General features: G+C 44.6%; 1 protein-coding gene across 2 annotated transcripts in view; it reads right to left on the reverse strand.

The window, feature by feature from the left end:
* The window catches only part of CD28 (CD28 molecule), a 161984-nt gene that overhangs the window by 33947 nt on the left and 108756 nt on the right, over positions 1 to 19281 (reverse strand). For both annotated transcript variants that reach the window (XM_073645606.1, XM_073645605.1), the window contains one exon: positions 6312 to 6644. In XM_073645606.1, the coding sequence (XP_073501707.1) occupies positions 6312 to 6644 (333 nt within the window). The remainder of the gene's footprint in view (positions 1 to 6311; positions 6645 to 19281) is intronic.

Consider the following 19281-nt stretch of genomic DNA (forward strand, 5'->3'; position numbering starts at 1 on the left):
TCCTGATCGGACAGTCTAAGTCCAGGAGCCAAAAGCCGCCCTTCAAGTGGGATAAACAGGAAGAGGAGTCCTTCCGCCAGCTAAAGATTGCCCTCACAGGGGACGAGATCCTGGCCTACCCTGATTATGGCCAGCCTTTCATTCTCCACACAGATGCCAGTAATGTGGGACTGGGAGCCGTACTGTCCCAAAACCAACAGGGCAGAGAAAGGGTGATCGCGTACGCCAGCCGGAAGCTGAGACCCACCGAGAGGAACCCGGAGAATTATAGCTCCTTCAAGCTAGAATTCTTGGCGGTGGTGTGGGCCGTGACGGAACGCTTCAAGCATTACCTGGCCTCCGCAAAGTTCACCGTGTACACGGACAACAACCCGTTGACACACCTGGACAATGCAAGACTGGGTGCCCTAGAACAGCGGTGGATGGTCCGTCTCTCCAACTATGACTTCGTGATCAAGTACCGGGCCGGCAAAACCAATGCCAACGCAGACGCCCTGTCGAGGATGCCTCACTTACCTGAAGGTGACGAAGACCCAGAAGAGCTGGAGGAGGTAGAACTCCCCGCGTTTCACCGGCATGGAGCCGCTCAATACTCCCACCGCGTGAAAGAGGAGGATCTAACAACTGTGATGATCAATCCCCTACCTCACCACAGCTGGGCCGAGACCCAAGATAGTGACCCTGCCATCGGTCTGGTGAAAGAACTGCTGACCCAGGAAGATGCCCGCATGGATCCGGATGCTCCAGAGGAAGCCAAGCAGCTGTGGAAGGAGAAGAGCAAGCTGTTTCTCTACGAAGGCAAGTTGTGCAGAAGGATTGTCAACCACCGGACGCACGAGCTGACCTGGCAAGTCGTGGTTCCAAGGCGGGATGCAGCTATGGTCCTGGGAGCTTACCATGACAGAGCGGGACACTTCGGTTGGAAGAAACTGGAGTTCCTGCTAAGAGGAAGGTTCTTTTGGGTCGGCATGAGAGGAGCTGTAGAAAAGTGGTGCAGAGACTGTGGCCCTTGTCACCTAAGGAGGAAGGACCGCACCAGCCAGAAGACACCCTTGAGGCCCATCGTCACCACGCAGCCTCTTGAGCTGGTAGCTCTAGACCACGTCAAGTTGGCTCCAAGCCGGTCAGGGTACATCTACGCCCTGACAATCGTGGACCACTATTCCCGTTTTCTCATGGTGGTCCCGGTAAAGGACTTGATAGCGCAAACAGCGGCCAGAGCCTTCCAGCAATACTTCTGTCGTCCACACGGGTATCCGGAACAGGTCCTGACGGACCAGGGTCCGGCGTTCGAGGCTGAAATCTTCCAGGAGTTCTGCAACCTCTATGGCTGTAAGAAGATTCGGACAACGCCTTACCACCCACAAACCAACGGGATGTGTGAGAAGATGAACAATATAGTTATTGATCTCCTGAAGACGTTGCCCCTGGAGGAACGCAGCCTGTGGCCAGAAAAACTGCCGGACCTGATAGACTTATACAATCATATCCCTGTGAATGCTACCAAACTTCACCCCGGCCTACCTGATGCGAGCCAGACCGGGTAAGCTGCCCGTAGACCTGGAGATGGGAGTCCTAATACCTGAGGACACCTCCCCGGATGCGGACTGGGATACGGAAAGGCAACTGCAGTACAAGAAGGTACAGGAGAGTGTGGAGAAGAGCCTGGCCCAGGTGAGAGAGAGGCAAGAAAAACTCTTCAATCAACACGCCCCTGCTGGTCCCCTAGAACCTGGTGAGCAAGTCCTAAAGCGAAAAAGAAGGCTACATAAGTTGGACGACCCGTGGGAAAGGGAACCCTACACCGTACTGCAGTCTGACCACGACAACCCAAAGGTGTGTGTGATCACCAAGGACGGAGGAGAAACCACTAGTGTCGTCTCCAGAGACCACCTCAAAAGGTGCCCCGAGCAACTCCGTAGTGCAGAAGAGGATCAGAGTGACCTTGAACCCGCAGAGGACAAGGAAGAAATGATCAGCGCCGTTCTCGGAGAGTTCCCTCAGTCCTGGACTCGCATAAATGATGCCATAGTGGTACCTGTCCTGCATTTCCTGCAACCGGCAGAGCAAAACCCAACACCAGAGCCGGAAGGTGAAGAGGAGCAAGCGGTTCCAGAGGCAGAAGAGCCTGTACCAGCAGCCCAGGAGAGTCAACCCTCTGCTGATAGTGAGCCTGCCATGCCTGCGGTAAGCCAAAGGACCCGCAGACAGCTGCCTGCCCTACCTGTACACCCAGCTGGTAGCTGTACCCCTAACGCTAGTGGGGAAAGCCAAGTCAATCCACCACCAGACAGTGGGTTAAGGAGGTCAACCAGGAGCACAAAGGGGCAGATACCCGCTCGCTGGAAAATATAGAGCGCGCTAAAATTGTAAATAACCCTGTTGCCAAATGTTGAATTGTTTGCCAAGTTACATGCTTGTTTGGTAATTCTTTGTTTCAGTTTCTTGCAGTTACCGTAAGGACTCACAGGTTATGGACTTTTTATAACCAGGACCTTGTATGGACTGCGTTCGGAGCCTAACCCAGGAAAGAACTAAGACTGTAAAGGACTTGGGGTAGGACAGACCCCCACCTGGTTAAGGCTCCCCGTTGTGTTGGTGATATGGACACCCGGTCACAGACCACACTGTGACCTTAAGAACTCAATCTGTGCGTCACTTTCCTGATAATGTTTTATAGTCATGTATATTGTCTTTGTTTATTGTTTAGTCCCGGAGTACTAAATTTCACTAGGGGGGAATGTGTCACCCTGGCCTGGATGCCACAAAATGTATTAAAGCTGTGTCTGAGAGCAAGGGGGAGGTTCTCTGGTCAGGGGAACATTAGCATGCAATGCCTCCTGTCTCAGGCCAGTAAGGGGAGCTGGCTGCCCCTATAAAAGCTGGTGCTGGGGGCAGGGTTAGAGAGAACTTGATGGCCTGTCTCAACACTGAGACTTGTCCCAGAGCAGAGCAGGGACAGACAGTTGCACTGCACCTAAGAGGAAGTGTGGCAGGAGGAGAGCCACAAGCCAGAGACAAGAGGCGAAGAGAGCCTGTCTTGGCAGAAAGAGGACTTACTTTACCAGACTTTGGTGTCTGAGGCTGAGAGGATTCTACATCCTCCAGCAGATAACCAGTCCGCAAGGGACTGTATATTACTTGGCCTAAGAAGCCTGGAGGCCCTGCCACAACCGAAGGGACCAGTAAAGCCATACCAGGCTGGGAGCAGAAAGGAACCCACGTCGCAGGCCATACAGGCGAGAATACACGGAAAGCTCGGAAACGTGGGCTGTTACCCTATAACGAGGAGATAGCCAGAAGGAGCGCAGAAAGCATGGTAGGCCTACACCCTCACCCTGACCAGGGCCAATTTCCCCGTTGCGCTCAGACATCCAGGTCCCCTCCTAGCTGGGACTGTTTATGGGTCAGTTTACCTGTTTCAGTAAAGACCGTGGGCTGCAACCTATTGTCTGTGTGCTCCTTCGCGCCTCCAGCACTACCGGTACTGGGACTCTCACCACCATCACTCCCACCATCCATTATACTGCCCTGGGGCCGCACTCTTCCCGTGGGGAGTCACACTACCCTAGCTGCACACCTCATCAGCCCCAGCGGTCTGCATGCAGCGGCGGTTCCTAATAACCACAATCCACGGGTGGCGTAGTCGGACATTATCAGCAGAACGTAGCAGTCTACCATTGGCCTGACCACCCTGAGCCATGGAACCGGGTCGCCACTACTACCCCCATCGTCTCCCTATTGCCCGGATCCGAGTGCCCCACGGCCCAGGGGGCGAGTCACTTTTCCTGGCTCCAATCCTCCATAACTGTCTGTGGTCTAGGCGTGAGGCTGGCGGTCCTTCAGGAGTAACCCTATGACAACTGTAAACTACATTTCCCACAAGCACCTAGCTACTTCTCCAAGCTTCCTGCACAGCTGACAACAGCTAAGCTACCATTCCGCTCTGTGACCTGCTATTGAGAACAGAGGCAGAGCTGTTAGAAGGAGACATAATTATGTAAATAGTTACTTAGTTTATTAATATTTATTAAACATTATTTTAATAAATATAATACTTTTCTGTCCAAACTACTTTGTTTTCAGGTGTATAATCCTCCAAGAATTCTGAATGTGCTTTGCATGCTATACTAGCTCTTTGCTGCCCATAGCGTCCAATCACAGCACAGCTTTGATTTCACCAGTGAAGTTTAATAAATGAACATTGATCTCTGATTGGTTGCTGTGGGCAACGAAAACTGTATTTTTTTTCCAGACAATATAGATAAAGACCAAGCTGCATTTATATTGTGATTCACAGGAAAACAGTGAGACTGCTAGAAAAATATCATGTATCTACTGAGCATGTGCGAACTCTCATAAAAGAACTACATGATGTATCAATAAGCAACCAAATAAGCAAAAGCCTCTGACAAGCAGATTTTCTGGAAGCAATATCTGGAGCAGTGAGCACTTTCGGAAAATGACTGCATTTGACAAGTTTATTTATTTTATTTTTTTCAGCCTCTCAGCTATGATTTTTAGTAAACTAAATGCTAAAGGGTTATTCCTACACTAACATATTAACATGCATTTTCCTCCCCTTTCTGCACTCCTTCTGGGGCTTCCTCAGGTAATGATATTTACTGAAATGAGGCAGAGCCTAAACTATGAAGCTTTGGACTCCATTTGACAAATTTACCTTTGTAGACTGCATTATTGTGTCTGATAAAGAGAGAAGCTTCATATGGAGCACCGAGGGCTGAGGAGCAGATGGTGTAAAACCCAGCTTGAGGGCTCATTCACATGTCTGAATTTTCAACGTACCAGACTTTGATCAGAGTATGGTCCAATTGTCATCCGTTTTTCTCATTCATGGAGAAAAAAAAAAAAGTTCACCACCTTCTCCATTCTGACAGTCCATGAAATTGGACAGCAGTCTGATGTCATCCAAGTGTGGGCCGATTTGTTCACAGACCCATTGACTTGAATTGCCGATTTTGATCAGACCCTTGTATCAAAATCAGATGTCTCCACGATTTTCCAAATGTGATTGGCCTCATAGACTATCACAGGTACGATTACTATCTGTGAAAAACATGGATAGCATTCGGACGTGAAAATCAGATTTGCGAACGAGCCCTTAGGCTTCATTTAGATGCCTGTGCTGTTTTACATAAGCAAAAAAATTATACACATGGCCTACAAAAAATACTGACTGATATGAACAGCCCTATAGGCTTTAATAGGTACATGTTCTATCCGTGAAAATCAGGCATAGAACATGAACATGAAAACTGCTGAGTCCTCTTATAAAAAAGATGGTCAGTTATTGCTATAAAAGTTCATGTGGAGCTGTTCTTTAGGATGATGTATTTTTCTGGCTTTTTTTTTGCTTTATTTTTTGTTGCCTGCAAGTCAGTAGGAAAATATGAAAATGCACTACAATGCAATATGAAAATGCACTGGTAGATGTTTTTTCACTCTTTTTGCTGCCTAACATTTTTTACAAACTCAGCCCACTGCCATTTTTCATGCATTTTCCCATAGGCTTTATTACAGGCAAAGAAACTTGTGAAAAAATAAAAACATTCATAATTAAACATGTAAAAAAAATGCATGAAAAAATAGCATTATTTACAAGATATAAAAAAACATCCAAAAGTGCCCCAAAAAAATGATGAGCTTTGGCAGGATCAGGCCACCATCTGTCCAACAGATTTTCTATAAAATGCATCAGGAACTGTTATAAATTAGAGAGCAAATATTTTCTGCTATAGAGAAATCGTAGATTCCAGATAATGCAGTATGGAGTGCCAAAGATACACCTAATTTATTATTAAGCACACACCTCTTAATGAATTTAGTACATGTTAAGCAATTGTACGTCAGTTTTTAAACTGGAGTTTAAAATGCATGTCTAAGGCTATGTTCACACACGTGCTTTGCTGCGTATTTTGCAGCAGATTTTTCTGCAAATTTTCAGCTGCGTCTATCAATACCAGAAAAGTCTATGAGAAACCGGGATTCTCTGTTCACACATGTTGCTTTTTGTTTGCTGCGTATTTTCAGCCGTGCTTGTGTATTTGGAAGATAGATCATGTCACTTCTTTCAGCGTATTTGCTTCGTATTTTGCTGAGTTTTTTTCACCCATAGGAAGTAATGGGTGGTCAAAAATACGCAGCAAAATACGTATCAAATACGCACATTTTTTACGCAGCTGTTTTGCTGCCAAAGATAAGTTAGCAGCAGAAAAAAAACACAATGTGTGTGAACATAGCCTAAGTAAATTTTTCCTTCTGGCTTTATTGGTACTTTCCTCTGGACTTACCTTTCACATGAATAATAGTGCCTTCGTCATGTTCGCAGATGTAAGGAGGGGGATACATAACCTCCTTGTAGAAGAAGTAAATGTCTGTATCAGCCTCAGTAGCATTTCGTAGTTGAATGGTGACAGAATTTGGCGATGGAATTATCCTGCATTTATTGCTATCGGAGGGTAGCTGGGAGGCATTGAAAGATCCTTCACAAAATCTGTTTGTTTTGTTAATTCCCCTAAACAATGTCACCCGGAAATCTTTGTTTGTGTCATTTACATTAAGGTAAAAGATTAATCTGTTGTTGTGAGCAAAGATAGTGCATCTGTTTTTTACCAATGATGACTCTGAAAAAGAAGATGATAACATTAGCAATCATTTTATTATTTACCATTCAGCATGTAGCTCCAATGACCTGGTAGGGCACATTTCCTGGTTTCTGAATGCTGTGAGGGCGGCTCAACAGCAAACTGCTCTGCTCTGACCAGGTTAATTGATGTCAATTGATGTAATAAAAAAAACTTGGCCCTGGTGCAGGAAAGCCTGCAATTCTGATTTGTTGGCAATGAGCTATTTGTGTGTTTCATCTTTTTTTTATTTCAAATTGTCCAGTATCTGTAATGAAATATCCTATAACCTTGCTATTGTGACAAGCCTTGAGGCAGGGTAGTCAAACGTTCTGGGATCAGATATTAAGAGACCATATAGTAGACTAAATGAGAAAAACAAAAGCAAAGTCAGGTCACAGTCTGAGTTCAGAATACCAGGAAGATAGCGGATCGGGAGTGGGGGCTAGGCAAACGAATGGTTAGAACCATCCAAGGTAAGGCAGCAATAGAGTAAAGCCCCCGTCTCACATAGCGAGAACGCTGCTGTGTCACGGTTTTGGTGACGCAACAGCGACCTCACCAGCGATGTCGCTATGTGTGACACTTTGCAGCGATCAGGCCCCTGCTGTGAGGTCGCTGATCGCTGCAAAGAGTCCTGGACCATTTTTTGGTCATTGCCCTCCCGCTGGTCAGCACACATCGCTGTGTGTGACCAGTGGGAGCAACGATCAGGCTGGTAACCATGATAAACATCGGGTTACTAGGGGCACACGCGCACCTAGTAACCCGTTGTTTATCATGGTTACAAGCCTGCTAAAGTGAGCGGTAACCTCCCGCTCACGGTAGCAGAGTGGTAACCATGATAAACAACGGGTTACTAGGTGCGAGTGTGCCCCTAGTAACCCGATGTTTATCATGGTTACGAGCCTGCTAAAGTGAGAGGTAACCTCCCGCTCACCGTAGCAGAGTGGTAACCATGATAAACAACGGGTTACTAGGTGCGCGTGTGCCCCTAGTAACCCGATGTTTATCATGGTCACCAGCCTGCTCCTGCTTCAGCAGGCTGGTAACCAGGAGCAGGACATCGTGGAAAGATTCTTTCCACGATGTCGCTGCTCCCCTGATCGTTGGTGAGCCTGCCTGTTTGACAGCTCACCAGCGACCACATAGCGACGCAGCAACGATCCCTGACAGGTCGTATCGTTGTCGGGATCGTTGCAGCGTCGCTAAGTGTGACGGGGCCTTAACAAACAGAGCACAGAAATACAAGGCAAACCAGTGAGCAGATGCTAAGTCTGGCAAAGATCCCCAAACTTGATAGCTCAGCTATGTAGCTGGGTAATCATCTTGAACAGGTAACATCTGAAAGAAGCTCAGCATATCCCTGACTCAGATTGGACAGCTGAGATGTCCATCAAAACACCAACAGCTGAGCATGGCCCTGCACCAAATTGGATGACTGAGCTGTCAGTCACCGCATCCAAGACACACTGAGCGGAGGAATCGTGACAGTTATAGCTTTATGGTTAAACCAGTTGTTCACCTTTTGGGGCCATTTTTTTACATAAATTAATGTATTTGGGGATAAAACTCAATTTTGTAATTGGGTTTCATTAACAAATTAGCACCATTTGGCTTTTATAGGCTCTTTGTTTTCCTACACATTCAACTTTGATGTGGTCTGTCCTTATGAATCAGCTGAGGAGCTTAGAAAAAGATAAAAAAGTTACAAAGTCTCTCCCAGATGATCATAGTGGGCTGATGGATGAAGTCTCACTCTGCCACCAACAATAGACAGTGAACAAAGCACAAAAGGTTTGTATCATACTGAAATCAGTTCCATTTATTGCTCATCATCGCTCTTTAATAAATCTACATACAATCTGGTAATCTTAATAATAGAGAGTATTTTTACGTAATTTCTACTAATATAATGATAGAGAATGTTTCTACATAAAATCTGGTTCTAATATAATCATAAAGAGTGGGGTTTTCTTTTTTTTTTGCAACATTCTATTGTGGTTTATCTAAGCGGCCACAGTTTCGCTACATCACGTGGAAGACCCCTCTGCTTATGAGAACATTTTACTTTCTCTTTTTTGAGAGTCCTCCCCAACAAAATACTCAGCTGTAACCCAGATTACTTATTTTGCATAGAGCAGAGGTTAGGCAACAACATCAGCTCAAGTTTAACTCAGGAAGTTGTGTGCAATGAACAAAACCACAATACAAAGGTTACAACAATTTTTTGGCATACGATATTACAGAGGAGTCATAATGATCAAGCTTCTTAACACGCAATATATATACCCTACGTCTGTTTTTTTTCAATGAGGATGAGGCAGTTGGCTACTCATGTCCAAAAAGTTTACCAGTGAGAGAGCTGGTGCTACTTTAGCCCATTTAGGGGAATCTTAGCGCTGGCCCCTTTCCTCAGTGGTGCCTGTTTGGCCTTCTTCTTGCTTTGCTGTTAGACATGATCAAAAATACTCTCCTGAGCTCACCACAATGACCTAGTTTCTGGTACCAGCAGAATTCTTCATTTACTTTTTGTCAAAACAGCAGCTAAAGCACAATGTTATTGAAAAGTGGCAATATAAATAAGCAAAATATCTACAATTTTATGCAATGTAATAAAACTCTTCGCAATGCTCATACATGCAATTATGGAAGTAAAGGCTTAAGTTGTTTTCATTCAGCTATAGTAAGGGTGCATTTTAGCAATACCCAGACCTCCCATAATTCCACTGGACTATAAGTCCCTTCAAGATGGCCACGCGCATTAAACCTACATGGGTCGAACCTGCAAATTATGAAACAGTCGACAATGTATTGTGTTTGAAATGTTTAGTCCACATTTGTTCAGCTAATGTCATAGGGGATAACATCCAAGTATGCTGAATATCAAAATGCTGTATTTTTGTTTCTAAGATAGAACATGGGGTTTTACAGTGGCTTACTTCCTTCTCCCCATCAGGACACTTTGGTTTGGATGGCCACATATGTGTATGTGGAGTTTATTAACAACAGGTAATGGCTAACAGCTATTGAATGTGTATGATCATCTTTAGTTGAAGGTCCTGGATATCAGAGATTAATGGTTTGATAATGGTAGAAGTAGGTACTTCAGATATATATTAAAATATATCAACTGCAGATTACTTTATTTGAAAATCAGATGATTTAGTATCAACACTTTTACCCTACTTAGTTTGATCCAAGTTGATTACTCACAGTTACACCAAACAGAAAATGTAGCTTTATTTATTTATTTTACTCACTTATATAGCGCCATTAATTCCACAGCGCTTTACAGACATTATGGGCACTGTCCCCATTGGGGCTTATGTGGCACCCCATGGGCCGGTTGCCACAGTAATGCTGCCTCCTTCACCGGAGGTGATATTACACTTGGAAGCAGGATATGCTCCCCACGTCAGGTAAACCCCACATGCACACACAAGTTCTGATCCCTGACCTGAAGGGGGAGCTCTACACCCTATTTTGGGGAGCTGCCTTTATCTGGCTGGGGGAAGGAGTTAGTCAGTGAGTGTGGGAGGGAAAGGAGAGTGGGAGAAAGCAGCAGAGGGAGAAGGAGAAAGTTCTGGAGAGCAGAGCAAGTGAAGAGCTCACCCCAGGCAGCGGAGCAGAGGACGCCAGAGTCCTGGGTTGTACAGGGATTGCACGTCCTGGCAACCAAATCTGGAGGACAGGAGACTGCAAGTTTTCTGGCCACAAGCAGAAGCCCGGCAGCACAGCGGCATAATTAAAGCCTGGAGCTGCACCCAAGACGGCAGTACCTGTTATAGGTTCGCATCGCCTGCTAGTACGGAGCTTAGGGCAGGAATAAAGAAAAGGGACCGCATGATAGTTCACAGGCAGCGGGGCCCACAACGGAGAAGCACAGCAGGCAGGCCTCCAAACCCACCTGACTGAGTGGACTCCGATTGCTTCCAGGCTGACTGGACCCTCCTGGACCTAGTGACCAGTGCCCCCGACTCCATAGCTTTCTCTGCAGTAAAGGTAACCGGACTGCATTCCTCGTGTCTGTCTTCTTCTTCTGCGCCTCCCCGCAGCTGTGCTACCACCGTGACTATCATCACTGCTGCCGCCCTGTTCTCTGCACCCTGTTTCCGCTGCCGCTATCCTTCATATAAGCTTTCTCAATCCCAGGCACCACAGGTGGCGTCACATAAAGACTACGAATCCCCTGTAAATACTCCCTTCACCTGCTCGGCCATGGCCATGGAGCTGGGCCACTGCCACCGTGACCTCCCTGGAAGACTGCCGGCCCTGCTACCAAGTACCCTAGGCCCTTATGGCCGCTGCACTTACAATCTAAATTCCCTATCAGTATGTCTTTGGAATGTGGGAGGAAACCCACGCAAACACAGGGAGAACATATAAACTCCTTACAGATGTTGTCATTGGTGGGATTTGAACCCAGGACCCCAGAACCTCAAGACTGCAGTGCTAACCTTTAGATGCAATATCTCGGCTTATTTCCTTCCTCAAACTGCTGAACAACAAAAAAAAAATATTTAATGTGTTAATCCTTAGATTCCTCAAAATAGTCCCATTTTATTCTTATGACAGCTTTACACACTCTTGGAATTTTTTCAAGCAGCTTCATCAGGTAGTCACTTAGAATGGCTTTCCAAGAGTCTTGAAGAAGTTTCCATTGGTGCTAAGCAGTGATGAGCGAGTATGTTCTGTTAACCCTTTCGGCGAGTATTCTCGGGCGAGCACCGAGTAGTTACAGCTGTTTGGTGATATGTTTGAATCACTCCCATGTGCATGATTTGCGACTGTTTAACAACTTTAATACATGTGAGGAATGTGTAAGAAATAGACATTCCTTACATGTACTAAAGCTGTCAAACAGTCGCAAATCATGCACACGGGAGCGATTCAACCATATCACCGAGCAGCTATAAATACTCGGAGCTCGGCCCAAGCATACTCGCCGAAAGGGTTAACAGAACATACTCAATCAACACTAGGTGTTTTCTAAACACCTATTGGCTGCATTGCCTTCACTCTGCACTCTTTAGATCCCAAACCATCTCAATTGAGATGGGTTCAGGTGATTACGGAGGCCATGTCATCTGAAACAGCATTCCTCTCCTTAGTCACTTAGCCCTTACATAACATGGAGGTTGGTTGTAGGTTATTGTCTTGTTGAAACATAAATGATGGTCCCATAAAGCGCAAACCGAATGGGACGGCATGTTGTTGCAGAATGCTATGGTAGTCACGCTTGATAAGTGTGACTGTAATTTGAAATAAATCATCATCAGTGCCAGAAGCAAAGCACCCACACACCATCACACCCTTGCCATGCCTCACAGTGGCCCCCACACATGTAGAAACCATCCACTCACCTTTTCTGCATCTCACAAAGACATGGCAGTTGCAATTAAAAATATCAAATCTTTTCTCATCAGACCACAGAGCAGATTTCCACTGATCTACTGGATCTACTGTCCAGTCCTTATGTTGGTTGGCCCAAACAGGTCTCCCCTATTTGTGTGCAGTCCTTAGTTGTGCTGTTTTGCAGCAATTCAACCATAAAGACCTGCTTGTTGCAGTCTCCACTGGACAGTTGATGTTGAGAATTGTCTGCTACTTTATACCCGTGCATCAATCATGAGGGCTAATATTTGGGGTGCTGTCAATTTGTGGTTTCTGAGGATGGCAACTCTGATGAACTTATGCTCTGTAGTGAAGGTTATCCTTGGTCTTTCATTTCTGGAGCAATCCTTATGAAAGCCAGGTTTATCATGGCGACTGATGGTTTTCATAACTGAACTTGAAGGTATCTTTAAGGTTCAAGCAGTTTTCTAGAATGACTGAACTTAATTTCTTAAAGTAATGATAATCTGCTGTTTCTATTTATTTAGCTCAGTTTTTCTTGCCATTTTCTGGTTTACAACAGTTATAGAATAGGGCTCAGCATTGTATAAAACCATGTACCAACACTGACTCTGAAAAACACACCTGATGGTCGTAAACGCTTTCAAAAGCCAGTGATTCCACAAATGAACTCTTGACAAAGCAAACCTGTTCATTGGAAGCCATTCCATATTACTACCTGATGAAGCTGTATCAGAGTAAAGGGTGGGGTACTTTGAGGAATCTACTGTAAGGTATAACACATCATTCTTGTGTGTTTCACTCTTGTCTCTTTACTCCTTGTTCCCATATGTGTTCCTTTAGGGTTTTGCTGCCTTCACTCTGAATCTACAATTCCAATAACAAGTAAAACCACTACATGAACAAGTGTGTCCAATCTTTTGACCAGAACAGTCTACATGTAATTTACTGCAGTCTTTGAGTAGAGTAGCATTTCTGGTGTGACGCATGGAGGTACACACTGTTCAGAAGAGGTGCCAAATTCATTAAGTGGAGTTTGCCTCTTCTTGAATTCTGAGTCTTCTACTCCAGCAAGACTGGTTTAGGGCAAGCGTACACTATGGCAGCCTTGATGGATCAGCCCTCTTGTCTTTTAGTTTTGTCAAACACTGGCATTCCACAGCATTTATAGCCACCATAAAAGGAGTTTCCTCCTCTGATGTGAATACACAAGGTTGCTATCTTATTGTCTGCAAAAAAAACCTCATTGATCTTCATCTAACAATATATAACCTATAATTTTGGTCACTAATACTCATACTGCCCAAATGACTTTCTTAAAGGGAATCTGTCACCCCCCTGGGAGATATCAGACCTCTAATTTGGGCATACAGGTTATAGAAATGTAAATCTACAAATACCTGTATGACCCATATTAGCGGTCTGTTACTTCTGCTCCAGTGACCCCCGGCGTAGGTAAAAAATGGGGTCGGAAAGAAAAAAAGTGCTCCTGATGTTAGCGGCGCTTTGCGCATGCGCGGGAAGTGAGCGAGACGAGTACACATCACGGGGCCCTGTGATGTGCAGGGAAGGGGGGGGATATGCAAAACAAGATGATAGGCGGGGATTTCTGTGCTTCCTAAGTAGATAGGCGGGGATTTCTTGGCGTCCCTCCAGGAGCCAAGCATGTGAAAACCGAGTTTATAAAAACACATTTCTCTGCAAGCAGACCACTAATATGGGCCATACAGGTAGGTATAGATTTACATTTCTATAACTTGTATGCCCAAATTAGTGGTCTGATATCTCCCAAGTGGGTGACAGATTCCCTTTAAAATCTGGTTCTACCAAGCTGTTGTAATTGCAAGGTAATTCTCTCCTGTTACTAGGGGACTTTGATGTCAGATGATCCCTTTCCCATTATAAGTCTTTTAGCAAATTTACCAAGACCTTTTCATAAATATACCTTATACAATCCGTGGCACATTGACTACCCACCTGCAAAACAATACACGTGTTACATGCCTCTACCAGTTCTTGTCTTGTTTAATATGATTTGCTGCAGTAGTTAATTCTCTGGGTCCTGGGTCTGAGGAGTTTGTTAGTAAGGCTATAATTCTCAGTCATATCTATTTGTTTACTGCTCAAGGATAGAGATACAGAATTTTCCTACTAGGTTATCTTGCTACTGAGCATGGTTTGTATACTCATGTTAATATTTTGGACTATTCTTGTTACTTGTCTGTTTCCTTTATCTTCTGACCTTGACTTTTTTATTTATCACACTCACTTTCTATGAATACTATACTAGATATCTGCAGAGTACCCTTGGTTGACTTCTCACCTTGGTTTAACCAATGTCAAATAGATTGTTGCTATGCCGATCCACAGCAACTATTAGCATAACAATCCCTTTTTTGTAACTCACATCAAAATTATGTTTGTTGGTCAGTGGTTAATTAAAGGACACCTGTTAGTCAATTCATGCTGCCCAAATCATGGCCACAGTGAATCAAAGTCTGGCTGCACTTTTACAGTCTGGTATGTTTTTTTTCTGAAACACTGGAACATAGTTTATAGATCCAGGAACCACAGCTAGAGATAAGACTAGTCCAGTGCCATTCCTGGTTGACTTCTCCCAGCACCGCTGTACTTGTTTGACAGGTCACTTGCTATGTACACACATGGGAGAGATCTGACAATAGAGAAGACCAATGTGGGGAAAAATCAGCCTGGAATGGGCTGTACTAGTCTCATCTCTGTCTATAGCCCTCACATTTATCTTTAAACTATGCTTTCTTTGAAATGCTAAAGTGTATCAGAGAAGTACATATGGTTGTGCTCAAAAGTTTACATACCCCGGCAGAATTTTTGCTTTCTTGGCCTTGTTTCAGAGAATATGAATGATAACAAAAAACTTTTTCTCCACTCATGGTTAATGGTTTAGTGAAGCCATTTATTATCAAACTACTATGTTTTCTCTTTTTAAATCTTAATGACACCCAAAAACATCCAAATGACCATGATCAAAAGTTCACATACCCAGGTGATTTTGGCCTGATAACATGCTCAGAATTTGACACAAATGGGTTTGAATGGCTACTAAAGGTAACATCCTCACATGTGACCCGTTTGCTTGTAATCTGTGTGTGTGCATAAAAGCTGAGTGAGTTTCTGGGATCCAGATAGACTCTTGCATCTTTCATCCAGCCATTGACGTTTCTGGATTGTGAGTCATGGGGAAAGCAAAAGAATTGTCAATAGATCTATGGGAAAAGGTAGTTGAACTGTATAACACAGGAAAGGGATACAAAAAGATATCCAAGGAATTGATAATGCTAGTCAGCAACGTTCAAACTGTGATTAACAAATGGAAAATCAGGGGCTCTGTAAAAACCAAACCACGGTCAGGTAGACCAACAAGAATTTCAGCCACAACTGCAAGGAATATTGTTCAGAATGTAAAGAAAAACCCACAAATAACATCAGCTGAAATTCAGGACTCTCTGAAAACTAGCGGAGTGGCTGTTTTGAAGAAAAATGGGCAGCATGGTCGAGTCGCCAGAAGAAAGCCATTACTGCGCAAATGCCACAAAGTATCTCCCCTACAATATAACAGCACAGAGACAAGCCTCAAAATTTCTGGTTGTCATAAAGATTTAAAAAGAGAAAACACAGTAGTTTGACAATAAATGGCTTCACCCAACCAATAACCATGAGTGGAGAAAAAGTTTTTTTGTTATCATTCATATTCTATGAAACAAGGCCAAAAAAGCAAAAATTCTGCCAGGGTATGTAAACTTTTGAGCACAACTGTACCTGGCTGCAATCTTGCAGCCTGGCTCTGATTCATGCTGCCCGTAGTTTTGGCAGCATGAATTAACTGAAAAGTTCCCTTTAGTGATGAGCGAGCACTAAAATGCTCTGGTGCTCGTTGCTCGGGTCGAGCACATTGGAATACTCGGGTGCTCGACCCGAGCAACTAGCCCAATGTAAATCTATGGGAAACTCGGGCATTTTTCTGGTGGTCCCCCCCGGCGGTCTGCAGAAGGTCAAAAATTGCCCAAATCGATGGGAACGGTGCTCAATTAAACGTCAGGCAGGCAGAATATATAGGCAGACAGGCAGGGTATATAGGAGGGTGCATGAAAAACATAGCAGGGCACTTGGAACACACTAGTGCCCTCCGATTTTCATGCACCCGTCTCTTTAAAAAAGCCGGCCGGCAATTCATCAGCGGCATACACCGGTACCCGACAATTTAGAACAGAAAGAATAGAGCATCACATAGAGATTAGATAGATAGAAACACGTCAGTCACATATATAATAAGTACAGTGATAGTGTTGATTACTGTACTTGTCATTTAGTGTTAAAATAAAGGATTTATTAAAAAAAAAATTGACGCAGGGTTCCCTGTAATTTTAGTCTCTATCGGAGGTTAAGCAGATGGCTGGGGCAGATGCTTGAGGCCTGGGAAGGGGGTAATACCCACGGAGCTTCCCAGGCTACTAATATCAGCCCCCAGCTGAATACCTAGCCTTTACCAGCTATTAAAATGGGGGACTCCCCAAAAAAATGACGTGGGGTCCCCCCTATTTTAATAGCTAGCAAAGGCTAGGCAGAAAGCTGGGGGCTGATATTAATAGCACAGGAAGGGTGCCATGAATATTGGCCCCCTCCCAGGCATCTCAGTGTCTGCGGCATGGCAAGCTGGATGGCAGCTTTCGGCTGTGATCCAGCCTGTCATGTGAATGTAGCCTGTCATGGGGATATAGCCCGTGTTTCTTTTGGGTACTAGTCTAGTGTGGATTTTTCTGTCCAACTCTCATTGACCTTTGTGCACCATAGATATATCCTTCTATTGTATAGGTTATATGCTGTTACCTTTGCCAATCCTGCCTTGGACCCTAAATAACTGAGAGATTTTTTTTGGACTTCACCCTGTAAGTCTCTCTATGCAACTCTGTGTCAGGTTATTAATACCATGGTACACAGTTCTCGTAGAACGATGTTGGCATGTCTATACTGATATCCTGTTCCATATGTATTCAGGAGCAGCCCTTCCCATCTGAAGCCAAAGCAACTAGTCTCTATTTTACATTGGCAACAGCCAAGAGACCCAGTACTGAGGGACAGCCAACAGGACATGGAGTTAGGTAGGTAAGCGTGTAATTTGCATTTCTTGTGTAATTTTTACTGGTTCTAGGGACATGAGCAACCCCAGCAATACTTTTGTCTCATTTACAGCTAGCTTTTTTTAGGTGACAGGGCAGTGATATTACATCAGGATCAGCCTCCTAACTTCAGAATGAAAATGTGCTATGCCTTAGAGGCAATATTACTGACAGTAGGACAATTATGGGTGGCACTGTATGGGCATCACATGTTAGTTGGTATTTTATTACACACCTCAACAAATGCAGACCCATAGTTTCAGAAGCAGTTATATTGTTCAATGAGTTACTTGTTAAGTTTCCCCTAAAAAAAGGCTTTTCAAGCAGCTTTTAATATACACTGCTCAAAAAAATAAAAGGAACACTTAAACAACAGAATATAACTCCAATTAAATCAAACTTCCGTGAAATCAAACTATCCACTTAGGAAGCAACACTGATTGACAATCAATTTCACATGCTGTTGTGCAAATGGAATAGAAAATAGATGGAAATTATTGGCAATTATCAAGACACACTAAATAAAGGAGTGGTTCTGCAGGTGGGGACCACAGACCACATCTCAGTACCAATGCTTTCTGGCTGATGTTTTGGTCACTTTTGAATGTTGGTTGTGCTTTCACAATTGTGGTAGCATGAGACCGACTTTACAACCCACAGAAGTTGCTCAGGTAGTGCAGCTCATCCAGGATGGCACATCAATGCGAGCTGTGGCAAGGAAGGTTTGCTGTGTCTGTCAGCGTAGTGTCCAGAGGCTGGAGGCGCTACCAGGAGACAGGCCAGTACACCAGGAGACATGGAGGGGGCCGTAGGAGGGCAACAACCCAGCAGCAGGACCGCTACCTCCGCGTTTGTGCAAGGAGGAACTGGAGGAGCACTGCCAGAGCCCTGCAAAGTGACCTCCAGCAGGCCACAAATGTGCATGTGTCTGCACAAATGGTTAGAAACCGACTCCATGAAGGTGGTATGAGGGCTCGACGTCCACAGATGGGGGTTGTGCTCACAGCCCAACACCGTGCAGAATGCTTGGCATTTGCCACAGAAAACCAGGATTGGCAAAGTCGCCAATGGCGCCCTGTGCTCTTCACAGATGAAAGCAGGTTCACACTGAGCACATGTGACAGACGTGACAGAGTCTGGAGACGACGTGGAAAGCAATCTGCTTCCTGCATCATCTTTCAGCATGACCGGCTTGGCAGTGGGTCAGTAATGTTGTGGGGTGGTATTTCTTTGGAGGGCCACACAGCCCTCCATGTGCTCGCCAGAGGTAGCCTGACGGCCATTAGGTACCGAGATGAGATCCTTAGACCCCTTGTGAGACCATATGCTGGTGCAGTTGGCCCTGGGTTCCTGCTAGCGCTGGACAATGCCAGACCTCATGTGGCTGGAGTATGTCAGCAGTTCCTGCAAGATGAAAGCATTGAAGCTATGGACTGGCCCGCCCGTTCCCCAGACCTGAATCCAATTGAACACATCTGGGACATCATGTCTCACTCCATCCAACAACAGACTGTCCAGGAGTTGGCGGATGCTTTAGTTCAGGTCTGGGAGGAGATCCCGCAGGAGACCATCTGCAACCTCATCAGGAGCATGCCCAGGCATTGTAGGGAAGTCATACAGGCACGTGGAGGCCACACACAATACTGAGCCTCATTTTGACTTGTTTTAAGGACATTACATCAGAGTTGGATCAGCCTGTAGTGTGTTTTTCCTCTTTCATTTCGGGGGTGACTCCAAATCCAGGCCTCCATTGGTTAATAAATTTGATTTCCATTGTTGATTTTTGTGTGATTTTGTTGTCAGCACAGTCAACTTTGTACAGAACAAAGTATTCAATGAGAATATTTCATTCATTCAGATCTAGAATGTGTTATTTGAGTGTTCCCTTTATTTTTTTGAGCAGTGCACTTATTTCCAATAAGGAAGACTCATGTTTTATTAAATATTAGATACTCCCAAATTTCCTAAAAAAACTGATTTTGTTCAAAAATGAGAAATGGTCTCTCCTACGTATGGACATACACATGGCATGACATGGATTAACCAAGTAAAATCTGATAAGGTCCAAAACAAATATTTTTAAAATGTACAAAAGCCTACTTATATCTTTCATTAATTTCCTT

This window comes from Phyllobates terribilis, unplaced genomic scaffold (assembly GCF_046119375.1).
Source record: "Phyllobates terribilis strain yellow unplaced genomic scaffold, ASM4611937v1 Scaffold_9__5_contigs__length_417890890, whole genome shotgun sequence".
In the NCBI taxonomy this organism is placed as follows: Eukaryota; Metazoa; Chordata; class Amphibia; order Anura; family Dendrobatidae; genus Phyllobates; species Phyllobates terribilis.